At 35.9% G+C, this 26994-nt stretch overlaps 1 protein-coding gene across 13 annotated transcripts in view; it reads left to right on the top strand.

Annotated features, from left to right (window-relative positions):
* COG6 (component of oligomeric golgi complex 6) overlaps positions 1 to 26994 on the top strand; it is a 279679-nt gene that overhangs the window by 40779 nt on the left and 211906 nt on the right. For 12 of the 13 annotated variants that reach the window (XR_009559818.2, XR_009559811.1, XR_009559812.2 and 9 more), the window contains 2 exons: positions 272 to 325; positions 3168 to 3247. Coding sequence is in view for 2 of the 13 variants with exons in the window: in XM_060288159.2 (XP_060144142.1) it covers positions 272 to 325; positions 3168 to 3247 (134 nt within the window). In the remaining 11 variants the exon portion in view is untranslated. Of the gene's footprint in view, positions 1 to 271; positions 326 to 3167; positions 3248 to 18868; positions 22363 to 26994 lie in introns of those variants that run through there. The other variant, XM_030882439.2, reaches the window with a different exon arrangement.

The raw sequence follows: 26994 nt of genomic DNA on the forward strand, positions 1-26994 counted from the left end.
ATGATTAAATCTGAAGTATCCTTTTATTTCCATTGTTAATAAACTTATGTGCTTCTCCAACAAATATTATTGAGTGCCTTCACGCTAGTTATACAAAATGAACAAATCACAGTCCCTCTTTTAATTGAGGTTGGAGATAGGACACTTGAGTTCTTTGGAAATAAGCTAAATTTTCAAATTCGGGCAATCTACTAATGGATTGTATTTGAGAAGTGAAGTGTAACATATAGCACCTGTTTTCATCTTGGTTTTGTCCCTTTTTTTTTTTAAGGGCCCTTTAGCTAATTTTCCCAACCTAGATTCTGTGGCACTGAAGGCTGCAATGGTAAGTACATAATAAAGCATTTCAACATACGTTTCCTTATGGAACATTATTCTTATTTTTTCCTGTGTGATAATTATTGTCTCGGGTGATAATTTTATCTCTTCATATGCAGTATTCACGTTGGGTCCAGTCATAATGTTGCACATGTATTCCTTTAACTAAGGAGATCTGACCAAGGCATAACATTTGTAGTAATATTGCACCATACCCTAATAGTGTCATTATTCCTGTTTAGGTTTTCTTCAGTTTCAGAGTTTTACTCCTAACCTAATGGAGAAAGGAATGAGAGACACGAAGGAGTTAGCTATATATCATCATAGACGTCCATCTGTCAGTGATCCTGGGCTTATAGTTCTTGACTTCTTCCTGAGTTGATAACTGAAATTGGATTCCAATCTTAAAATATACTCTTGACTGTGACGCTCACCGAACCTCCACTTTATTACCTTCTTTTCAAGTGATGAGCTTGCTTGCACATCCCTTTCTGCATGAGCACCACTTCTTGTAGCATGTTTCCACATCTTAAGTACATACTTTGCCTATATATGTGTGTGTGTATACACACACGCACACACAGCCATCAGTTGGATGACACTCATTTAGTCCTCATAGGAATGATCCCCTTTGGAAGCTTTATGATACGAATTCTAGTGGTAGTAATAATAAACAGTAAGTAATGACAACGTCCATTAACATATATTGAGCATGACACACATTTTTAATGTACTAACTCTTTAATCCTCCTAACAACCCCATTCAACCCAGTACTTACGCTCTTACCTACTATATGTACTGCCTGTCCTATGTGTTTCAATACTCACTGCCACAGTGGTTTGACTTCGATAAACAGTTCTCTTGGGTGACTTCTCTGATGCCAGGGCTTTCCTATCCATCATCTGACAGAGCTAAATTTAACTGAAAATAAAGGGTAGACCCACAAGATACCCAACAAATGCAAAGAATACAGAGCTGACAGAGTTAACATTAGACAAGGTAGATTTTAAAAACACTAAATATCATAAATAAGGAACATTATGTCATGATAAAAGACAGCATATAAAAAGTAAGTCATAACTTGTATATATCCAACATAACAGTAAAAACTGTAGAAATGCAAAGATTTGATTCTGAAAAGTGCAAAAATAAATGAATACATTTTACATTCATTAAAAAAGATAAGTTTCTTAGAAAGTTAAATGTACACTCACCATACCGCCCAGTAATTCCACTTTAAGGTATTTACTGCCCTCCCCCGCACCCCCGCCCCAGCAAAATGAGGATATAGGTCTACGCAGAGATCAGTAACCTTAGGACTCAGTAAATGTGTGCGTCCCGCCTATTTCTCCTTCTCCAGTGACGCATATCCAGTTCATAATATAAACTCACACAATATATTTAAGCCCTATTACAGGTTCGTATATGCCTGATCTTAACTTTAAAAACAATTGAGTTGAATATCTTAGGTGTCCCTAAAGAAACAAACTCTTGATTGAGTTTTATGTGTGATCCATTGTTTTATCTATAACTGTTTGGTGCCCCAACTTGGACGCTTCAAAGGCACGTCAGTTCACCATATCCCAAACTGAGCTCTTCTAACTCTTCCCCACCAGCCCCAACCCCAGGTCCTTTTCCAAGTGTTCTTAACTCAGAAAGTATAAGAGCATCTGTCCACTAATTATTTCAGCATTTATTAACCAAGTATCTGCTATTATCTAGGTATCATGCTGAGAACTGGAATGATCTAGTAAGAGATGCAGTTATCACACAACTAAATAAATATATAAAGAGTACAGTTGTGAATTGTGATAATGCTGTGAATTACACAGATCCAAAACCTGGGCGTCAGCCCCTTTATCCTGTCTGTCACTAACCAAATCTTGATGATTTTGCTCTCTAATTCTCTCAGATATCTAATCTTCTCTTCACTCCTATTGCCCTTTGTGTCTAAGATGCCGCAAGAACTACCTATGTGGTGTCCTTTCATCTGCTATTACAACCTCCCCTTCCATTCTTCTTGCTGTAGCCAGATTTAGCTTCTTAAAATTTAAATCAGATGATTTCCCTTCTTTGGTGGTTTCCTAATGCTTTTACAGTAAGAATTAAAATCTCCTAGAAACCATGCAAGTCCTGCATGGAGTGATCTCTGGTAGGCATCCTCTTTCTCACCTAAGTCTTCCTCCACACCAGCCCCACTACACACTTAACCTAACATCTATTCATCATTAAGATTTCACGTAAAACGACCTTTCCTCAGAAATGCTTTTGCCAAACGTACAGGTTAGGTCTGTGTCCTCCTGATTGATGCTTTTGTAGTATCTTGGTTTTTCCTTTATTTACATTATTATTTGTTCACTACCTCTCTCACTAGGCCATAAGCTCTGTGAAGCTAGGGACTGCCCTCTTTTGCTCACCGTTCTATTTACATTATGTTATATGGCACCTTACCAATAACAGGCACTCCATAAATATTAATTTAATGAATAGAGGAGTGAATAATTAAGAGATACATTGCATTTAAGAAAGTAAGGTAGACTTGAGATCTGAAGACTTTACTTCTTGCTAATATTATTACCCAAGAAGTTTGGTGAGGGAGATCAGGATAAATGGCTTGGATCAGAATTTTGAAAGTAGGTATTGCTGATACTGACTGCATTAAAGAGTTGACACTTTCAGTGAGTTTTTAGTTAAAATGTGTAAGGAATAGCTCATTTTGATCATGAAGAACTCGTTATTTGGAATATGGGATTTTTACTAAGATTTGATCCTTAAAAGAGATGCTTATTTGGGATGTCTGTTAGCAGATATATGCACTTTGTGTTTTGGATGTCTCTGTTTTGTTTAGGTTCAGTTTGATCGCTATCTGTCAGCCCCAGACAACCTGTTAATGCCACAGCTGAACTTTCTTCTAAGTGCCACAGTGAAGTAAGTATTTTTTGGTCCCAATTAGCTGGTAAAGAGTCACATATTTTTAAATGCCAAGCACATTTATAAGAAAAAAAATTACTTTCAAGGTATTTTGATTGTATAGTATGGACCTAGCATCCTGTTATAAATTCATACTAATTATAATGACATTAAAAAATTGAGATATACATATGGTTTATGTAAATAATAGTGCAACTAAGAATTGGTCAGTACCTATTTACCCCTTTTTTCATTCAGAAAATTTCTAAAATGTTTTTTGCAAAGTATTCTAAAATTAAATGTAACCTATGAATGTATTTTCTTTAAGAAGAAAAATTATGGTATCAGTTTGGCTACTTATTTTAAAAATCAGGTTGCTATGAAAATGTAAGTCATTTAACACATTTAAGATTCAACATTAAAGCAGATTTTCTAACTGCTTTTTCCCCCTTTTTTGATTGATGGCAGGTCCTACCCTCAAAAATACGTTCTGTTCTTATTTCTCCTACTGTATAGGCATAGTATTATATTTGATCTTATTTATAAAGCATTTGAAATAATAGGAGATAACTTTCATTTAGTTAAATTTTGAACCTTTTCAAAATGATAATTCATTTTTAAGCAAAAATATTTTCACGTCTTTATGTTCTCAATTTCTTTCTATTCATACTGTATTTAAAATGTCAATTGTTTCTTTGAAATAGAGCTTTGAAATGTAAAACTTTCTTTCATTCCGTCTCATTTTGTTTTGTTAATATTCTGTTCTCCTGAACTTTGCTTGTCTCTGCGGTTGCAGTACCTTTGGGACACCTGTCATTGTCTCCCTTTTTCTCGTCTTGTAGTTTGACTGCCTTTCGAAGGAGATTTTGACTGAGCACTTCATCCTTGGCATAAACTATTGAATACATTTAGGTAGCCAGAAAGTGAGGTTGTATAGATAATAAAGAAAAGAATAGAAAATTAAAATACACTTAAAGAATTCTTCCTTCCTTGTAATGAATTAGAAGGGCGTTGTTCTTTTTTCAACGCCAGACTCCAACATTTACCTTTTAATGGTATAAAAATAGAGGTTTGACTACAGAAACCACAGCTATGCATATTTATAAAATATTCTCAGTGTCTTTTCTTACTGAGTCAGAATTGTTTATATGAGTAATTTAAGAAATAAAGAGACCATAGATACTTCCTAAAGTGAGCTTGTGGAAAAGTGGATATGATTTTGAGGATTCTTTCAGGAATCTTCCTCTATTATATATGCTAGAAACAAAGCAGGTATCTTTAAAAAGAATTACTTTGGTTTTTTAAAAGAGGTAGGGGCTTCCCTGGTGGCACAGTGGTTGAGAGTCCGCCTGCCGATGCAGGGGACATGGGTTCGTGCCCCAGTCTGGGAAGATCCCACATGCCGCGGAGCGGCTAGGCCCGTGAGCCATGGCCGCTGAGCCTGCGCGTCCGGAGCCTGTGCTCCGCAACGGGAGAGGCCACAACAGTGAGAGAATAGTTTTCTTCTCTTTAACTGCCTCCTTTTAAGCCACCTGTCTTTAACTCTCAGGAATACCTGTGTAAACAAAAATAACGCAAGTTTGGGAGTGGGGGTGGGGTTAGCCTACCAGAGAAATAACGACTAATTGGAAACAGTCTCAAACAGTGCTTTAGAGACCTCGGAAAGTCCAAGCCTTAAAAGTAAGGCTAGTCTGTTCTACAGTAAAGGCTACTTTTTTTTTTTTTTTTTTTTGCGGTACACGGGCCTCTCACTGTTGTGGCCTCTCCCGTTGCGGAGCACAGGCTCCGGACGCGGAGGCTCAGTGGCCATGGCTCACGGGCCCAGCCGCTCCGCGGCATGTGGGATCTTCCCAGACCGGAGCACGAACCCGTGTCCCCTGCATCGGCAGGCGGACTCTCAACCACTGCGCCACCAGGGAAGCCCTAAAGGCTACTTTTGACTCACACTAATAAAGCTTAAAAACAAACCTCTAGAAGATCACGTGGATCTTTACTAAATTAACTGCCTTCCAGAACAAAACTTAGCACTCGTAAGTATGACAGAATACAGACAATCAACAGTGTAGCATTTATAATGCTGAGCATGCAATAAAAAAAAACCACTTAGGTTTTAAGTAGTAGGAAAATATGAACCAAAACTAGAAGCAAAATCTGTCAACAGAAACAGACTTACTGACAGAGTTTACAGAATTAGCAGGTAAGGTCTTTAGAAAGTGTGTTCAACAACTTAAAGGAAAATTATATTGAGAGGAAAAGTTAGGAATTTTACAAAATGGGAATTCTAGGCCTGAAAAGTACAGTATCTAAAATGAAAATCTCACTGGATAGGCTTAACTGTCAGTTGGACATTCTAGAGCGAAAGATAAGTCAACTTGAAAAAAGGACAATAGAAATTGTCCAAATGGAAGCACAGATAGGAAAAAATTAAAAGCTGGAAAAAAGATGAAGAGGGTCTAGGTGAATTGTGAGATAATAATAAACATTCTAATACAGGTGTAAGTGAAGTGTCATAGTGAGATTGAGGCATAAAAAATTTGAAGGCATAAAAGAATTTTTTTCAAATCTGATGGAAAACATGAACCCACAGACTGAAGAAGCTAAATAAATCACAACAAGGAAAGCTGTACCAAGGTACACTGTAATTAAATTATTGAAAACCAGTGATAAAGAGAGAAAAACTTAAAAAGTAGCCAGAGGAAAAAAAGATGTATTATATGTGGGAACAATGATAAGTATACTACTGACTTCTTGTTAGAAACAGTTCAAACCAGAAAACAATAGAATAGCATCTTTAAAAAGGTGGATGTTAAAACACTTTCAACTTTGTGTATTCATCAGAAGTATTTTTCAAACTGAAAGTGAAATAAATACATTTTGAGATAAGATAAACAAAAGTAGAGAGGATTGGGCTTCCCTGGTGGCGCAGTGGTTGAGAGTCCACCTGCCGATGCAGGGGACACGGGTTCGTGCCCCGGTCCGGGAAGATCCCACGTGCCGCGGAGCAGCTGGGCCCGTGAGCCATGGCCGCTGAGCCTGTGCATCTGGACCCTGTGCTCCGCAACGGGAGAGACCACAACAGTGAGAGGCCCGCGTACCACAAAAGAAAAAAAAAAAAGTAGAGAGGATTTATCATCAGTATACTGCAAGAAATGATAAAGGAAGTTCTTCAGGCTGAAGGAAAGTGATACCAGAAGAAAACTCCTATTTACACAGAGGAATGACAAGTGCAGGAAATGCTAAATATAAAAGATAGTAGACCATTTGAAATAAAAATAATAACTGAATTGCGGAGTTCTTAACACAGAGAAATAAAGTTTATGACTACAAAAGCACAAAAGATGGAGTGGGAGGGAAGTAGAAGTATACTGTTGTGATGTTGTAAGTTTACTCATGAAGTGTATAATATTGTTTAAAGGTAGATTGTAAACCTTACAGCAAGCACTAAAATAAATTATCTAACATGCCAACAGATAAAATAGAATGTTAAAAAAACTGTTATATCAAAAGAAGGCAGAAAAGAAAAGAACAGATGGGACAAATATAAAACAAGTAACAAGATGATAGACTTAAATTCATCCTTATAAGTAACTATATTAAATATAAAAGAACTACACACTCCAGTTAAAAAGCAGTGGTCTTAGATGGGGTGAAAATGCACGTGACCAAACTGTCTGCTGTCTATAACAAATCCACTTTAAATATAAGGGCACAGTTTAAAAATATGGTATAATATATACCATGCAAATAAAAATTATAATAAAGTTGAAGTAGCTATATTCTGATATTAATATCAGAAAAATTAGACTGATAGACAGATAATACCAAAGATAAAGAGGGATATTTCATAATTATAGGATCAATTCATGAAGAAGATATAATAGTAAATATGGGCAACTAGTAGCAGAACTTCATAAAACATGAAGTATAAGTTTATAGAATTGAGGAAGAATAGATAAATTGACATTTATTTTGACATTTCAACCCTCCTCTGTCAATAATTGATAGGAAAATTAGAAAACTAGCTCAGTGTAAAAGAACTGAACAATGTTGCTAATCAGCTCAGCCCAATAGAAAGAGAAGACCACACACAACTATGGAAAATAACATTCTTTTAAAGTGCATATAAAACATTCACCAAGCTAATGTAAAAATGAACAAAAAGAAAATAAGAAAGCCACTAGTGAGTATTCCCATCTATGAACATGGTGTGCCTGTTTATCCAGATCTTCTTTTAGAATTTTCAGTAAAGATTTACAGTTTCTTCATATAATTTTCCATGTATGTTACTGGGTTTATTCCTAGGAAACAATTCTGTGGCTTTTATAAGGTCTTTTATTTTCCATTACATGTTCTGATTAGATACTGCTGATGTACAGGGAAAGTACTAAATTTTTTGTTAATTTTGAATCTGGCCAGTTAACTAAACTCTTAGTTCTATTAGTTTATCAGTTGTTTGCCTTGATTTTTTGTTTTTGGTACAGACATCTAAAGTTAATGAGTTTCATTAATTTTTTTCAGTTTTATGACTAAACTCATTGTATTGGCTAGGTGCTCCAAAGTAAACAGTAGATGTAATGGTGAGTGTGCATATTTCATTTTGAACTTTAATGTTTCTGATGTTTCATCATCAAGTGTGATGTTTGTTGTAGATTTCCAGTGTTCCAACATGGACACATGGTATTCATCTCTAACTGGGTGTGTAGTGTAGTAATCTGTAAATTCAGCATAACTGCAGTCAAAATTGCCGTGGAACCATTTTATTAAATATTTATCTAGAAAGAAATATATGAGAGGAGACTCTGGTCACTTTTGACCATCTCCACAGTTGCCACTCTGGTCCAAGGTGGTATCATCTGTGCCTGGGTTATCATGTTAGCCTTGGATCTATTCTGTTTTCGCCCTTGCTCTCTCTATCATTGCCACACCAACCTCTACGATCTAATCTTATCATCTCAACTAGAGTGATCCTTGAAAGGGTCGCCTTCACTTAACCCTCCATTTTACAGAAGAGGACATTTTTAGAAAGGTTAAATAATTGAAACAAGGTGAAACAATTAGCAAGAAGCAGAGCCAAGATTCGAATCCAGTATTCCAGAGCCTATTCTCTTTAACACTAGCTTGTACTGTATTTTTATTAACTCCTTCTATGTTGAGATTACATTGTTTTATTATTTTTAGAGGAAGCTCAGAAATGTTAGGCATGTGTAATAGATAAGGCTTATGTGAGATATGTGCCTTGGTCTCATCTAAAATATGCTTTAATTTTACTCCGAATGACAGAAAGCTGACCCACTATGGCATCTTTGGTGTGTATATTGTGATAAAGAGAAAACAAAAATGTACATTTTTAAACCAGTCTATTGTAAGTGTATTTTTTTCTTAGTTTTCCAGGTTTAAACTGTTAACACCTTCTTTTCTCCTGTGGCGTGTTTGATTGCACTCTTAACTGTGGCACTGTAATAAAGCTCAATTTTAGTGATCACAGAACCTGAATGTTGAAATAAGTTATTTTTAGAAGTGCTGGGTTTATGGTAATGATGAAAGTTGTATTACGTTGTTATGGCAACCAAAATCCTAAAGTACTGATTAATGACAAGCTCACTGATTCTGGAAGTAAGCAGTTCATTTCTTATCACGGCTCAGTACTTTAAATAATTATTTAAAATATACATAATTTCAGTGAACATATTTTAAAGTGAGAACGGTATCTCCGTTTAGTTATACAATTATCTTTGTTAGTATTTTTAAAATTTATAATACCATATTTTTATGGCATTATGACATTTATAACTGGGCAAGTTAAATTTCTTAAGGTATGGAATTCCCGTGCATAGGTAACTAAAATATGTTGCCTTTATGTGAAATTATGTAACAAACTCATCTTCTCCTCATTTATTTCTTCTTCTTTTTTCTCATAGCACGTTAGCTATATCTTTGATATATACTGGTATAGCAAACTATATGGGAAAAGAAAAACTGTACTTTGCAAAAGTAAGAAAGACTTTCCAAAACATGAAAATAAGGCACATAGGGTCTGGGAGAACAGCATGTCTTTTTTTTTTTTTTTAAATTAATTAAGTTATTTATTTTTGGCTTTGTTGGGTCTTCGTTGTTGTGCGTGGGCTTTCTCTAGTTGCGGCGAGAGGGGGCTGCTCTTCGTTGCGGTGTGCGGGCTTCTCGTTGCGGTGGCTTCTCTTGTTGCCGGGCACGGGCCCTAGGTGCATGGACTTCAGTAGTTGTGGCATGCGGACTCAGTAGTTGTGGCTCGCGGGCTCTAGAGCACAGGCTCAGGAGTTGTGGTGCATGGGCTTAGTTGCTCCGCGGCATGTGGGATCTTCCCGGACCAGGGCTCGAACCTGTGTCCCCTGCATTGGCAGGTGGATTCTTAACCACTGCACCACCAGGGAAGCCCCATCATGTCTTTTCAGTGTCATACTGAAACATTGTTAACAGGCCCGTCAAAAATTATTTAATTATTTAAGAGGAATGCACCCTTGTTTGATTCTCTGTTTACTGTTGATTAAAGGTTCCATGGTTTTCCATGTCCTGTGTTTTTTCTTGCTCCATGGGATGTTAACTCATTTTATTTGTAACTTAATTTATTCTAACCTTCCTTTTTAAATACCTGTAAATGACCAGTTCCTCAGAATGTTTTAACCAGCTTTACCATCTTAGTAATTTCCTCATTGAGTTATTAAATTTTTGACATTCTTTATTTGTATGAGTCATGTTTTTAAATTTTTTGAAATTACCGTGAGAATTTTATGGTAGTAAAGAAACCAAGAAAGTTAATGGTCTAACTTTATAGATGAATCTTGGCTTACATTCAGATTTTGCTTTTCCATTTTAGCTGGCCTTTTGCATATCTGTTGGTCGTGTGAAAAGCAGAACTTACCTTTAGAATTTTGACATAGAGAAACAGTTCTGAATGTACTGTCCATCAGCTATGTGATTGGCTGTGATTGATCAAAATATAGAAAGTAAAATCTGAGGTGGGTACCCATGCTGGAAAATAGCATACATGACTTAAAGGAAAAAAAAGGTACTGCTTTTCTTTACCTGTAGACGAAGTGATCAGTAGATAAGGACATTCCACGTTTTCAGAAGCACATGACTAGACTGAGATGATTTGCTGGTCATTTTGTATTTATAGAATTCCTGAATTTTTCTATTTTGAATATTGATTTTATTTGTCACTATAATTTATCATTATTTGAACTCTGTATTTCATACATGGTATTAGTGAATAATTTGGGCCACGACACCAGGCAGGCAGGCAGATATACAGATACATGTGTATACTTTTTCACATAAAGGATGAACTTACATAGTAATTAGCATTATAAATAAGGAGGAGGAGATAGTAAAATGGCAAGAAAATTGCTTTAGCACTTTAGAAACACCACCCATTTTTATACAAGTAACTGATATGCTTACTACAGTTCATTATTTAGGGAACCCAATTCTCCAAAGTAATGTGTGTGTCTGTATGTATATGTGTATGTATGGGTGTAAATAAACACATAGAGATGTTTTAACCACAGTTCATTAAAATGCTCTTAACTCTCAATGAAATGATATAATTTTAAAGCTGGAAGTGTCTTGTAAAGATTATTGAGGTCAGTATTTTGTTTTACAATAGTGAAATTAAGTCCTGGAACGGTTAAATTACTTGTTCGAGGCAGCAGTAAGCAGCAGAACTTCAACTAGAGTCGAGATCTCCTGACAGTAATGTCCTTCACTATACCATTTTATCTCTACCATATATAATTCATTAGGAAAACATCAATAAACATGAGTGTATGGACATGTACCTGGCTTTGGTAGTGATAAATGAACTCTTAACATTTGTCCAGAAATATGGACTCACTATCAGGCACAGTTCTTGCTCTTTACAGTTTGGATTTGACTCAGATTCACTTGGAGAATGTCTGTTTCCATTGCATTTCTATCCTCTGGATTTTTTTTCTTACTAAGTTATGAGCACTTTTTTTTTTCTTATTAATCATCCATTTAATACACATCAGTGTATACATGTCAATCCCAATCGCCCAGTTCATCACCCCCCACCCCCACCCCGCTGCTTTCCCCCCTTGGTGTCCATACGTTTGTTCTCTACATCTGTGTCTCTATTATTTCAGCCCTGAAAACCGGTTCATCTGTACCATTTTTCTAGGTTCCACATATATGCGTTAATATACGATATTTGTTTTTCTCTTTCTGACTTACTTCACTCTGTATGACAGTCTCTAGATCCATTCATGTCTCAACAAATGACCCAGTTATGTTCCTTTTTATGGCTGAGTAATAATCCATTGTATATATGTACCACATCTTCTTTATCCATTCGTCTGTCAGTGGGCATTTAGGTTGCTTCCATGACCTGGCTATTGTAAATAGTGCTGCAATGAACATTGGGGTGCATGTGTCTTTTTGAATTATGGTGTTATCTGGGTATATGCCCAGTAGTGGGATTGCTGTGTCATATGGTAATTCTATTTTTAGTTCTTTAAGGAACCTCCATACTGTTCTCCATAGTGTCTGTATCAATTTACGTTCCCAACAGTGCAGGAGGGTTCCCTTTTCTCCACACCCTCTCCAGCATTTGTTGTTTGTAGATTTTCTGATGATGCCCATTCTAACTGGTGTGAGGTGATACCTCATTGCAGTTTTGATTTGCATTTCTCTAAGAATTAGTGATGTTGAGCAGCCTTTCATGTGCTTCTTGGCCATCTGTATGTCTTCTTTGGAGAAATGTCTATTTAGGTCTTCTGCCCATTTTTGGATTGGGTTGTTTGTTTTTTTAATATTGAGCTGCATGAGCTGTTTATATATTTTGGAGATTAATCCTTTGTCCGTTGACTCGTTTGCAAATATTTTCTCCCATTTTGAGGGTTGTCTTTTCATCTTGTTAATGGATTCCTTTGCTGTGCAAAAGCTTTGACATTTCATTAGGTCCCATTTGTTTATTTCTGTTTTTATTTCCATTACTCTAGAAGGTGGATCAAAAAAGATCTTGCTGTGATTTATGTCAAAGAGTGTTCTTCCTGTGTTTTCCTCTAAGAGTTTTATAGTGTCTGGTCTTACATTTAGGTCTCTAATCCATTTTGAGTTTATTTGTGTCTGTGGCGTTAGGGAGTGTTCAAATTTCATTCTTTTACATGTAGCTGTCCAGTTTTCCCAGCACCACTTATTGAAGAGACTGTCTTTTCTCCATTGTATATCCTTGCCTCCTTTGTCATAGATTAGTTGACCATAGGTGCGTGGGTTTATCTCTGGGCTTTCTATCTTGTTCCATTGATCTATGTTTTTTTTGTGTGCCAGTACCATATTGTCTTGATTACTGTAGTTTTGTAGTATAGTCTGAAGTCAGGGAGTCTGATTCCTCCAGCTCTGTTTTTTTCCCTCAAGACTGCTTTGGCTATTTGGGGTCTTTTGTGTCTCCATACAAATTTTAAGATTTTTCGTTCTGGTTCTGTAAAAAATGCCTTTGGTGATTTGATAGGGATTGCATTGAATCTGTAGATTGCTTTGGGTAGTGTAGTCATTTTCACAATATTGATTCTTCCAATCCAAGAACATGTTATATCTCTCCATCTGTTGCTGTCATCTTTAATTTCTTTCATCAGTATCTTATAGTTTTCTGCATACAGGTCTTTTGTCTCCCTAGGTAGGTTTATTCCTAGGTATTTTATTCTTTCTGTTGCAATGGTAAATGGGAGTGTTTCCTTAATTTCTCTTTCAGATTTTTCATCATTAGTGTATAGGAATGCAAGAGATTTCTGTGCATTAATTTTGTATCCTGCAACATTACCAAATTCATTGATTAGCTCTAGTATTTTTCTGGTGGCATCTTTAGGATTCTCTATGTATAGTATCATGTCATCTGCAGTGACAGTTTTAGTTATTTTTCAATTTGTATTTCTTTTTCTTCTCTGGTTGCCGTGGCTAGGACTTCCAAAACTGTGTTGAATAATAGTGGTGAGAGTGGAAATCCATGTCTTGTTCCTGATCTTAGAGGAAATGCTTTCAGTTTTTCACCATTGAGAATGATGTTTGCTGTGAGTTTGTCATATATGGCCTGTATTATGTTGAGGTAGGTTCCCTCTATGCCCACTTTCTTGAGAGTTTTATCATAAACAGGTGTTGAATTTTGTCAAAAGCTTTTTCTGCATCTATTGAGATGATCATATGGCTTTTATTCTTCAATTCGTTAATAGGGTTATCCCATTGATTGGTTTGCATATATTGAAGAATCCTTGCATCCCTGGGATAAATCCCACTTGATCATGGTGTATGATCCTTTTAATGTGTTGTTGGATTCTGTTTGCTAGTATTTTGTTGAGGATTTTTGCATCTATATTCATCATTGATATTAGTCTGTAATATTCTTGTTTTCTAGTATCTTTGTCTGGTTTTGGTAGCAGGGTGATGGTGGCCCCGTAGAATGAGTTTGTGAGTGTTCCTTCCTCTGCAATTTTTGGAAGAGTTTGAGAAGGATGGGTGTTAGCTCTTCTCTAAATGTTTGATAGAATTCACCTGTGAAGCCATCTGGTCCTGGACTTTTGTTTGTTGGAAGATTTTTAAATCACAGTTTCACTTTCATTACGTGTGATTTGTCTGTTCATATTTTGTATTTCTTCCTGGTTCAGTCTTGGAAGGTTATACCTTTCTATGAATTTGGCCATTTCTTCCAGGTTGTCCATTTTATTGGCACACAGTTGCTTGTAGTAGTCTCTTAGGATGCTTTGTATTTCTGTGGTGTCTGTTGTAACCTTTTCCTTTTCATTTCTAATTTTATTGATTTGAGTCCTCTCCCCCTTTTTCTTGATGAGTCTGGCTAATGGTTTGTCAATTTTGTTTACCTTCTCAAAGAACCAGCTTTTAGTTTTATTGATCTTTGCTATTGCTTTCTTTGTTTCTATTTCATTTATTTCTGCTCTGATCTTTATGATTTCTTTCCTTCTGCTAGCTTTGGGTTTTGTTTGTTCTTCTTTCTCCCGTTCCTTTAGTGTAAGGTTAGATTGTTTATTTGAGCTTTTTCTTGTTTCTTGAGGTAGGCTTGTATAGCTATAAACTTCCCTCTTAGAACTGCTTTTGCTGCATCCCATAGGTTTTGGATCGTTGTGTTTTCATTGTCATTTGTCTCTAGGTATTTTTTGATTTCTTCTTTGATTTCTTCAGTGATCTCTTGGTTATTTGGTAATGTATTGTTTAGCCTCCATGTGTTTGTGCTTTTTATGTTTTTTTTCCCTGTAATTCTTTTCTAATCTCATAGCGTTGTGGTCGGAAAAGATGCTTGGTATGATTTCAGTTTTCTTAAATTTATTGAGGCTTGATTTGTGACCCAAAATGTGATCTATCCTGGAGAATGTTCTGTGCGCACTTGAGAAGAAAGTGTAATCTGCTGTTTTTGGATGGAATGTCCTATAAATATCAATTAAATCTATCTGGTCTGTTGTGTCATTTAAAGCTTGTGTTTCCTTATTTATTTTCATTTTGGATGATCTGTCCATTTGTGTAAGTGAGGTGTTAATGTCCCCCACTATTATTGTGTTACTGTCGATTTCCTCTTTTATAGTGGTTAGCAGTTGCCTTATATATTGAGGTGCTCCTGTGTTGGGTGCATATATATTTATAATTGTTATATCTTCTTCTTGGATTGATCCGTTGATCATTATGTAGTGTCCTTCCTTGTCTCTTGTAACATTCTTTATTTTAAAGTCTATTTTATCTGATACGAGTATTGCTACTTCAGCTTTCTTTTGATTTCCATTTGCATGGAATATCTTTTTCTATCCCCTCACTTTGAGTCTGTATGTGTCCGTAGGTCTGAAGTGGGTCTCTTGTAGACAGCATATATATGGGTCTTGCTTTTGTATCCAGTCAGCAAGCCTGTGTCTTTTGGTTGTAGCATTTAATCCATTCATGTTTAAGGTAATTATCGATATGTATGTTCCTATGACCATTTTCTTAATTGCTTTGGGTTTGTTTTTGTAGGTCCTTTCTTTTCTTGTGTTTCCCACTTAGAGAAGTTCCTCTAGCATTTGTTGTAGAGCTCGTTTGGTGGTGCTGAATTCTCTTAGCTTTTGCTTCTCTGTAAAGCTTTTGATTTCTCCATAGAATCTGAGTGAGATCCTTGCTGGGTAGAGTAATCTTGCTTGTAGGTTCTTCCCTTTCATCACTTTAAGTATATCATGCCACTTCCTTCTGGCTTATAGAGTTTCTGCTGAGAAATCAGCTGTTAACCTTATGGGAGTTCCCTTGTATGTTATTTGTCATTTTTCCCTTGCTGCTTTCAATAATTTTTCTTTATCTTTAATTTTTGCCAGTGTGATTACTGTGTTTCTTGGCATGCTTTTCCTTGGGTTTATCCTCTATGGGACTCTCTGCGCTTCCTGGACTTGGGTGGCTATTTCCTTTCCAGTGTTAGGGAAGTTTTCTATTATAATCTCTTCAAGTACTTTCTCTGGTCCTTTCTCTCTCTCTTCTCCTTCTGGGACCCCTATAATGCATATGTTGTTGCATTTAATGTTGTCCCAGAGGTCTCTTAGGCTGTCTTCATTTCTTTTCATTCTTTTTTCTTTATTCTTTTCCACAGCAGTGAATTCCACCATTCTGTCTTCCAGGTCACTTATCCGTTCTTCTGCCTCAGTTAATATGCTGTTGATTCCTTCTAGTGTAGTTTTCATTTCAATTATTGTTCATCTCTGTTTGTTTGTTCTTTAATTCTTCTAGGTCTTTGTTAAACATTTCTTACATCTTCTCGATCTTTGTCTCCATTCTTTTTCCGAGGTCCTGGATCATCTTCACTATCATTATTCTGAATTCTTTTTCTGGAAGGTTGCCTGTCTCCACTTCATTTAGTTTTTTTTCTGGGGTTTTATCTTGTTCCTTCATCTGGTACATAGCCCTCTGCCTTTTCATCTTGTCTTTCTGTGAATGTGGTTTTTGTTCCACAGGCTGCAGGATTGTAGTTCTTCTTGCCTCTGCTCTCACCTCTGGATTTTAAAAAATGTGTTTAATATTCATTATTGTACCTTATTCTGATTTTAAACTTCTTGTGAGGAGGAGTAGCCCTGTTTTTGTATTCCTTATGTAGTATAAGTATACACTGTGTTCAGACTGAGTATAGATCTTAGAGTATGAGGTGTGAGTAATGAATGCCTTATACACCTCCAGAAATCTTACTGCTTTTTGAGGGGGAGGTAGAGGGATGGGCTGGGAATTTGGGGCTGGTAGATGCAAACGATTACATTTAGAATGGGTAAACAACAAAGTCCAAGTTTATAGCACAGAAAATTATATCCAGTCTCCTGGGATAAACCATAATGGAGAAGAATATTAAAAAAAGAATCTATGTGTAAATGTCACTGTGCTGTATAGCAGAGATTGCGACAGCCTTTTAAATCCGCTACACTTCAATAAAAAATAAAATACAACAATTCAAATAAAACATCTTACTGCTTTTAGTAAAGAACTAAAAGTGCTGTAGCTAAAAATCCATTATTTAAAGTACCAGGGATGTAATGTACAACATGATAAATATAATTAACACTGCTGATTATATATGAAAGTTGTTAAGAGTAAATCCTAAAAGTTGTCATCACAAGAAAAAAATTTTTATTTCTTTAATTTTCAACCTATATGAGATGATGGATGTTCATTAAAGTTATTGTGATAATCATGAATGATGGATGTAAATCAAATCATTATGTTGTACACCTTATACAGTGCTGTATGTCAATTATATCTCAGTAAAACTGGTATAAAAAAGATAAATCCATTATTTACCTTCTTGCAAAATGGGTATCAAATGTATAGTTAACAAGTTTTCCAAATGCTAGTTAGAGTATTTTCAGCTGTATCATTTATGGAAAATAATTTTTATGTCATTTTGATGCATTTATTGTTAGGCTCAGTTAATTACAGGAACGATCACTAATCAACAGATTAAAAAAATATCTCAAAGCCTCATCTGGATAAGTAGTTTTCCAAACCAGTTTCTACCGTCCTCCCTTCCAACAAAAAGGTAGTACAGCCAATAGCATTACTCCACTCTGCTCAGAAAATTGACTCAGTGTATCTTCCTTCTACCCAGTCTCATTTTGGGAGCTTTAGCAATTTGGGGACAATGTTAGGTTGCTCCAGCAAATCAAAGTTGCTTAAATCAAGAGTCTGAGACCCCATGGGAACAGTGTGCTGATGACTCGAGATCCAAGTGGACTCCCCTTCTCTTTCCATCTAACTAGTTTTGTTCTTTTTTGGACCACAGATCCACTTATTTCTGCAGATAATTTTACAAATGTATTAGTTTGGTCATGGATGTTCTAAAAACGGATTATTTCTAGCTCAGAAGATCAGAGAGGCTTCTTGGATGAGAGAGTACATTTTTACTGAGAATTAAGGGCGTTTAAAGTGGGTGAGACGGACATTCTATGCAAATGGAGGTATGTGAGTAAGCAAGGGAATTGAGGTCAGGAAGAGCAGGGCAGATAGAACAGTCAGTCAGGAGCCGTGCTGGATTGCAGCATTAGAGTAGTGATGCAGAAGGTGTTATAAAGGGTTCTGAGTGATAGGGTAAGGAATTTTGACTTCTCTGAAACCAGAAGAAGCCATGGAACCTCCTTGAAGAAAGGCCCTGGGTAGGGGAGAGACACGATAAAAGGTTTGCTTTAGAAAGATTAATCTACGAGCAGTGCTCATGATACATTAAATGGGGAACAGACTGGATGGGGGAAGACCGGGTAGGAGTTTTTCTTAGATACTCCAGGCAAGAAAAGTTTGTTAGGGCCTGAACTGAGGTGATGAGACATAGTTATGCCATTGACAGAAGCAGGAGACATAAGAGAAGTAGGTTTGGGAGTAAAGGTTTAAAGACACATTTTTAATTTAGTTATAAAAATCAGAAAAAGATGTTTTCATCAGTAGGTATATAGAAATAGAAGTAGCTGGGGATGCCGAAGTAAATGTCATGAAAACATAAGGGGTTAATGCAGATTTAATGAGCCCAGTGTTATTTTTTTCTAAAAACATTTGCTTCAGTTTATTTAAAACTATTTCTATTCTTTTATGTACTTATGTAGAAATGCGTATTTGAAAATGCTGTGATTTGTTGTAGGCAAGTGTCACGTTTTTGCGAGAGAGAAGAAATCTAGGAGATATGGTTGTTAGTGTAGGAGCTGTAGGTGAAAGGACAGTATATTGTAAGTTATTCTGAGATTTGAAGTATTGAGAAATTTGAATAATTATAAGTCTCTTTAAGGTTGATGTGTTATCAGTCATGTTTTCAAAATCAGCACATTCATGGTGGGTCACGGTTTCTGTTTCTTGTTTAGTAATCCACGGTATATCAGGCGCTGTTCTAGCCCTAAAGATAAGGCAGTGAACAAAACACAGCTCCTGCCCTCCTGCAACCTGCGTACTAATGGAGAAGATTTAATAAAGAAATAATAAATATAAAGAAACCTTTTATCCCCAAACCAAAATGACTAACTCATGTAGCTGTACAGTGGTTGTAATAATATATGTGTGATAATTACGAAAACGAAATTCGTCGGTTCAGGCATGGAGCCTTCTTACAGTGCTTGGTGTTTCATTCTCAGATTATGTGTTCACATTCTGTTTGTTTGTCAATAGAGAGCAGATCATAAAACAGTCTACAGAATTAGTCTGCAGAGCCTATGGTGAAGTGTATGCAGCTGTGATGAATCCAGTCAATGAATACAAAGATCCAGAGAGCATTCTACACCGATCGCCGCAGCAAGTGCAGACACTTCTCTCCTGATTGTCTTAGAATGTGTTAGCAGAACATTGCATTCCTAAAACACTGAAGGTTTTCTTGGTTTTTAGTCTGTTAATATTTACTTTGAAATTTGATGGTTACAGTTTTCTTTGTATCATAAGAATGCAGCTCCCAATAATTGCTTTGCTTTGGTCACAGTAAAGTGAAAGTAAGTAACACGTGTTGACCTGAGTTGGCATTGCTCTGTGTCTGCACTCCACGTCTCTCCAGCCCTGCAGTTCCCCTCAATTCTGGAATATAAATATGTGGGGAAAGAGTAGTATGAGAGGTTTGAGGGATTTTTCTTTTTTACAAGATTAGTTCTAAATTAACTGTACATTAAAAAATTATCTAAACTTAGGAATTAGTTCGAAGATAGGACCTAATAAATATCTCTTTACTTAAAGATTCATTTGCTTTTTTGCTAGATATTGTGAGTAGGTATACTTAAACTGAGGAGCAGAAATGTACATTCAGCAAAAATAGGAAAAGAGAGAAGTAATTTAAAGGTGGCTTCTACTCTGTGTCTGCCCTAGACTGAATTCAAGGCGAAGTTCGGCACTTCATATGGGATGTAGGCATCCTGTGCTTCGTGTAAATCTAGTGTTTAAAAAAGAATACTTGTGGTACAATGTGGACTCTAACTTCAACACACTTTGGTGTTCAAACCAAAGAAAGAAGGTATACTCTAACCCTGCAGGAAAAAGGCCAGAGTAGCGATTGCTAATTGACGTTATGTCTAGCCTTATGGTGGCCCCTTGTTTGGGCTCTGACTTTAGAACCGTACCAAGAGTAAGATTCAGAATCACTGTTTTTGTTTTTGTTTTTTAAAAAACAAAAAATCTAAATGTGTTTGATGTGACTTGACTTTGACTTTGTTGGTAAGACTTTGAGGACAGATTTTTATTAGCAAAATATCTTAATTTCTGGGCTTCCCTGGTGGCACAGTGTTTGAGAGTCCGCCTGCCGATGCAGGGGACACAGGTTCGTGCCCCGGTCTGGGAAGATCCCACATGCCGCGGAGCGGCTGAGCCCGTGAACCATGGCCGCTGAGCCTGTGCGTCCGGAGCCTGTGCTCCACAACGGGGGAGGCCACGACAGTGAGAGGCCTGCGTACCGCAAAAGAAAAAAAAAATCTTAATTTCTGGTAAATCCATAAAAAGAGCTAAGTCTCTAAATTATATGTGAGAAAATGAGGCATAAGGAAAAAATTGACTAGGTTAAAATATTTTGAAAAGTAGTAAGATAAAATTACTATTTATATAGCAAATACAGAATATATAACAAATCAGTATTTACAGAACATGGTGTGTTCATCTATCTGAAATATGATTTTTTTGGAGCAAGAGTGATTGATTATATATCATCTGTTTTGGTATTTAATCTGTATTTTTAGTCTTTTTCCTTCAATGAGTATATGTGATATATAAAAGATAGAAAATAAAGTATGATATAAATCAAGAGCTTAAATTTTATATAATTTATATCTACTGTGAGAAAAGATTGCTTACTTACCATTAGTGAATTCCTTTGATTTCTAGGAAAAAGGTATATTTAGCTTTTTACTTAATTTTTTCAAATAAAATATTAAACTGTTTTTAGAGTAGCAATCATTGCAGTATTTTTATACATTGTATCAGTGTGTTTTTAGAAAATATGCTAATAGGAAAGAAAGTACAATATAGGGCCAAATTGAGATAACCAATGGAAGATTGATGAGCAGAATGTGGTATCAGTGTGATCTTGAAAACTTAATTAAAATAAATGATTGGAAGTGTTAATTCATTAGCTTAACACTGCATTTGCTATTTACTTCGTAGTTTGCATCTTGAACTGTTTTGAGATGGCGTAAGTATAACCTTAGGTAATGCGTGTCAGCCTTTCCTTCAGAGAGAAAAGGTATTTGCCTGACCAAAACCCTCTCTGGTTGGACGTTTCCATTTCTTTCTTTGTGCTTGTACTTGGAACAGGTGAATGTTACCTGAGAAAAATCACACAAATAGACTGACTTTTTAAATTCATGATCACAGTCTTCAAATGGCACTCAATATTGCTTTGTAGTTCTACTCCGTCTCTGGTAAACTCACCTCCCCACTTTGCAAGATGACTTTTCCACCCTCACTTGCTGAATGACCTTCGTAATTCATTGAGAAAACAGCTGGTAGGCTAATCTCCTGCATTTTTCTACCCTCATATTTTGCACTCATCTTCATCTTTCCTCCTTTTGTGCTGGAGACAGTGTCCCTCCTCCTGTGACAGGCTGTTCCCTTCCTCTGGACTCTGGATTCCATTCTGTCACCTTCTCAGAGACGTTTCTGAGTTATCCGTCTCTTTTGCTTCAGCAACTTGTGACTTCTCTGTAGGATTATTCTCGACAGCATACACAGTGCTCTAGTGTTGATAGTATTTTTTAAAACTTTCCACCTCCCAGATCCTCACACCTCCATTTCTCTGCTGCTTTTTTTAATGATCGTCTATGCATGCTGTCTTATATTTCTGCTGCCGTTATGTCTTAAATTAGCCCCATATGGCTTCAGCATCACCACTACAACACAACTAACCCTGATGAGATCGCCATAGTATTATATGTTGTCAAGTCCAATGGATTCTTCTCATTCCTTATTTTATTAAACTTTCAATAGCATTCCACACACTTATGTCTGAAATACTATACTTCCTAGGCTTTCACAGCACAACTTTCTGCTAGTTTTCCTTCCAGTTCATTAGCCAAACCCCTCTCAACCTCCTTCCCTGGTTCTTTTGCCTCTTTGTGACCTTTAAAAGTTCGCATACTCTAGGGCTTGATCCTCAAATTTTTTTCCTTGCCTTAGGAGTTTTTTATTATCTCACTATAGCCTGGCCTTTTCTGACTGCTATTAGCTCACATCCTTAGGTCTATCCATATAGTGGAATACTCTACAGTAGTGAAAAATGAAGTAATTTCCAAATACATAATGTTGAACAAAAAAAAAAATTACAGAATAATATAGTATGAGTCCATTTATAGAATTAAAAAAAAAGATAAAACAAATTTATACATTCATGGATACACATGTGGTAAAGCTATAAGGAAATATAGGAAATGATGTGGAATTCAAGATTATCTCACAGGATCTTTAGAAGTTACTAATGTTCTATTCTTACAATGGAGTGTTGGTATATGTATATTCATTTTGTTAGTTTCTAAAATTTACATATATGTGACGTGAACTCTTGTCTATATATTCCACAATTTTAAAAAGAGTTTTAAAAAATTGTTTAACACGGCCTGGGATAAAGTTAGAACTCAGTATGTGTTAGCTAATATTTTTCATTGTGCTTGTTATTAAACACATTTATTAAGTGCCAACTGGGGCAGGCTCTGTGATAAGCAACAAGGTTTTAAAAGACCACTAAAATGTGCTTCTGTCATTGAGTTCCCTGTCTTGCACAGATATCACATGTATTATAAGTAGACACAATGCAGTTTGATAGGGCGTTTGTGCATGTAGGTAAGAGGAAAAAATGAACTAACATCATTTTTTATGAAAGCCACATGTATGTACTTGGAGTTGAAGAGGCTGAGAGCATAGAAAAGAAAGTTTTAAAACACAACCATACATTTTAAATTCTTTGATGATCATAATGACTGGGTTACATTAATTAGCTATTTGATTAAGATGCAAAATTGTCTTATAGGTTGGGGACATCAACAAAAACATTGGATTAAGGAATTCCAAAATTCTGCCTCTCCCTAAAAGAAACAATAAAACTGGCCTTCAAAAACTGTCAAGATCAACTTTTTCAGAACGCTAGAAACCAACTAAAAGCTAATAGCAGTTAGATTGTGCTTATTAAAAAACTAAGCAAAACAAGCTGAGTCTCGGCATGCTTTGTGGTATTTTAACTTAGGCTAGTCCTATGCTTTGCTCCCAAACTCAGCAATAGCCTTGAAAATAGCATCCCATGCTTCCTAGTACTGGAGAAAGCAGAATGGACCAGGTTTGCAAAGATTGTCCTTACTTGACATGTCTCATGCCTCCCTGGGAGACCCATTTGAAAAGCTTATTTTTCTCTTGCCTAACTTGGAACTTGCCCAGGGCTAAAGCCACTACCCAGGGGGAGGGGCCAGTTGAGGGGAGGGGCCAGTTGAGGGGAGGACACTTCTCTGCTGCCTGAAGTTAGGACAAATGGTAGACTAAGGTAAAAGCTTGGGAAGAAAAGTTAGAAATGAAATAATAAGGGTTTTGAAACACTCTGACATATTCTTGGCAATCTAGAAATCTAGTGCACATGTCTAGCACTGTGCATGCTCAAGAAGGACCAGAAAGACCCTAAGCACTCACCTCTGGTAACCTTGAGGCTTTGTGGAAGCAGAAAGTGAAGGCTGAAGCAACGTTAGGAGCTACCTGGCTGAATGTTGAAGGAATGCCGCAACTCTCACACACAACATCTCAGCAAAGACTGGGAGTTTTTTTGGTTCCAGACATTGAAATCTCTGTCCAGTTATTAGCTGACAGCTAAGCTAATGGACCACTTTAACTGGTCACGCACAACAAAGAATATAGATTTTACAAAATTAGTTCAGGAAGGTCACTGAAACATGCAATAACAACCACGAAAGGCACCAACAGCAGACTCTGAGGGATGGGGTGAGAAAATCTGATTTCCCAACAGAATGGGCACATCATAATATTAAAAATGCTCATGCTTCAAGAAGAAAAAAGCAAGGTGCTCAAAGTATGGCCAATGCACAGAAGGAAAAAAAAAACAGGCGATAGAAGCTGTCCCTGAGTAAGCCCAGATGTTGGACTTACTAGGCAAAAGACTTTACAACATCTCTTCTAAACATGTGCAAGGGCTGAAAGTAAGTATGAGAACAGTATCTTCCCACATACAGAATATCAATAAAGAGGTAGAGATTTCAAAGAGGATGTTTTTATAGTTATGAATTTATAATCATAAAAATAATTTAGTCATAATTTTATAAAAATTACAGAAAAGAAACTTCTGCAGTTGAAAAGTGTATTAACTGAAATGAAAAATTCACTATAGGAGTTCATCAGATTTGAGCAGGCAGAAAAAAGTATCAGCAAACTTGAAGATAGGTCAATTGAGATTATCCAGTCTGAGGAATAGAAAGAAAAGAATGAAAGAGAATGAACAGAACCTCAGAGACCTTTGGGATATTATCAACAATATTCACACAATGGGAGTCTCAGAAAGAAAAAATAGGGAAAAAAGGACCAAAAGAATATTTGAAGAAATATTGGCAGGAAACTTTACAAATTTGATGAGAACCTTAACATACACACTCAAATTCACCAAGCTCTATTGTAGGATAAATTCAAAGAAATACACCAAGACACATCACAATCAAACTATCAAAAGGCAAAGACCAAGAAGGAATCTTGAAAGCAAGAGAACTCATCATTTGCAAGTGATCCCCAATAACACCTGATTTCTCATCAGAAACCACAGAGGCCAGAAAGCACTGGATGACATATTCAAAATGGTGGAAGAACAGCTGTTAGAATTCTATATCCAGCAAAACTGTGAAAATATAGGAGAAAGTAAGACAGTCTAAGATAAAAAACAATCATACCATACATGAATGTTTAAGGGTTCTTGAGGCTGAAATGAAAGGGTACTAGACAGTAACTCAAATTAGCAAAGAAATAAAGAATAGCAAGGAAATACAATATATGGGCAACCCTATAAACCAACTAGATTTAATAGACATCTACAGAACACCCCATCCAGCAACAGAGTATACAGCCCTCTCATGGGCACATGCTGAATTATCTAAGACCACATGTTAGACCACAATACAAGTCTCAGTAAATTTAAAAAGATTAAAGTGTGTTCTCCAGCCACAATGACATGAAATTAGAAATCAATAACAAAAGGAAATTTTGAAAATGAATATGTGGAAATTAAATAGCATACTCTTAAATAACCAATGGGTCAAAGAAGAAATAAGGAAATTAGAGAAAACTTCGAGATAAAAGTTTCGTATTAAACAGCATATCAATTCTTATGGGATACAGCAAAAACAGTGCTCAGAGGGAAATTTATAGACTACATTAAAGAAAAATAAATTTAAAACCTACCTTTATACCTTAAAAAACTAGGAAAAGGAAAGCAAACAACTGAAAGCAAGAAGAAGGAAATAGTAAAGATTATAGCAGACAGAAAAAATATAGAATAGAGAAGTAACTTATTTCAGCAAATGGATGTGCTAACCATTCTGTAATGCATGTACAGATGTGTTTGAGTACACATGTAAAAAAGATGTTTCAAAAATTGTTTCTTACACAGCATGTTGAAAAGAGTGTTATTTCTGAGAATGTATGGGCTGACCATTGTGTAATGCATGCAGACAGGTGTTTAAAGACATGTAAGAAGAAGTTTCTAGGAGTGCTCCCTGCTCATTGTGTTAAGAATAATGTTATTTCAGTTACTGGATGTGCTGACCGTTCAGTATTGCATGTAGAGAGGTGTTTATATATTTAAAAATATAAAATAGGAAAATACAGAACAGAAAAGTTGGTTTTTTGAAAAAAATTTTTTAAAAATTGACTACCCTTTAGCTGGACAAAGAAAAAAAAGACAAAATTACTAAAATCAGATATGAAAAGAAGGGACGTTACTACCTCACAAAAATAAAAATGATAACAATACTACAAATAAATACATGTCAACAGATAATATAGATGAAATGGACAAATACTAAAAAAACAAACTAAACTGACTCAGAAAGAAATAGAAAATCTGAATAGACCTATAGCAAAGAGACTGAGTCAATAATAAAAACACTTCTCATTTTTAAAAAAGCCCAGGACTAGATGTCTTCACTGGTGAATTCTACCAAATGTTTGAAGGATTAACACTAATTCTTATCAAATTCTTCCAAAAAATAGAAGAGCAGGGAGCACATCCTAACATATTCTATGAGCCCAGTATTTGTTATTGGTATGACGAAGCCAGAAGAGGCACCACAAGAAAACTACAGACCAATATCCTTCGTGAATATTGACACAAAATCCTTAACAAAATACTAGCGAACAGAATCTAGCAACATATTAAAGGGTTATATACTATGATTAAGTGGATTTATTCCAGATGCAAGGTCAGTTTAACATGAAAGTTAGTCAATGTACTATACCATATAAATAGAATAAATGAAGAAAAAAATGCATGATCACCTCAACAGATGCAGGAAAATCTAACACCCTTTCATGCTAAAATAAAGAAACACTCAACAAACCAGGAATAGAAGAGAATTTCTTCAACTGAAAGGACATTTATGAAAAACACACTGCTAACATTGTACTTAGTGATGAAAAACTGAAGACTGCCCCCTGCCAAGATTATGAACAAGATAAAGATGTACACTCTTGCCACTTCTATTCCACATTATACCAGAAATTCTAGCAGAGCAATTAGGTAAGAAAAAATTAATTAAAGACACACAAATTGAAAAGGAAGAAGAAACCCTATGTTTATTTGCTGATGATTATGGTCTATATATATTTATATATATATAATACTAAAGAACAAAAAAACCCAAAACTATAAGAATAAACAATGTAGCAACATTGCAGTATACAAGATCAGTATGCAAAAGTCTGTTGTATTTCTAAACATTAGCAGTGAACAATCTGAAAATTAAAAAAACAATTCCATTTATGGTAGCACCACAAAGAATAAAATACTTAGTAGATTTAACCAAGGAAGTGAAATACTTTTCCACTGAAAACTACAATACCCTATTGAAAGAAATTAAAGGTGCCCTAAATAAATGGAAAGACATTTCATGTTCATGGATTGGAAGACTAAAGATTGTTAAGATGGCAGTATTCCCCAAATTGATCTATAGATTCAATGCAACCTCTATCAAAATTCCATCTGCCTTTTTGTGTTCCAGAAATAGACAGGCTGATTCTAAAATTCATATGGCCATACGGGGGACCTTGAATAGCCAAAACAATCTTGAATC

Source organism: Globicephala melas, chromosome 18, assembly GCF_963455315.2.
Source record: "Globicephala melas chromosome 18, mGloMel1.2, whole genome shotgun sequence".
NCBI lineage: Eukaryota > Metazoa > Chordata > Mammalia > Artiodactyla > Delphinidae > Globicephala > Globicephala melas.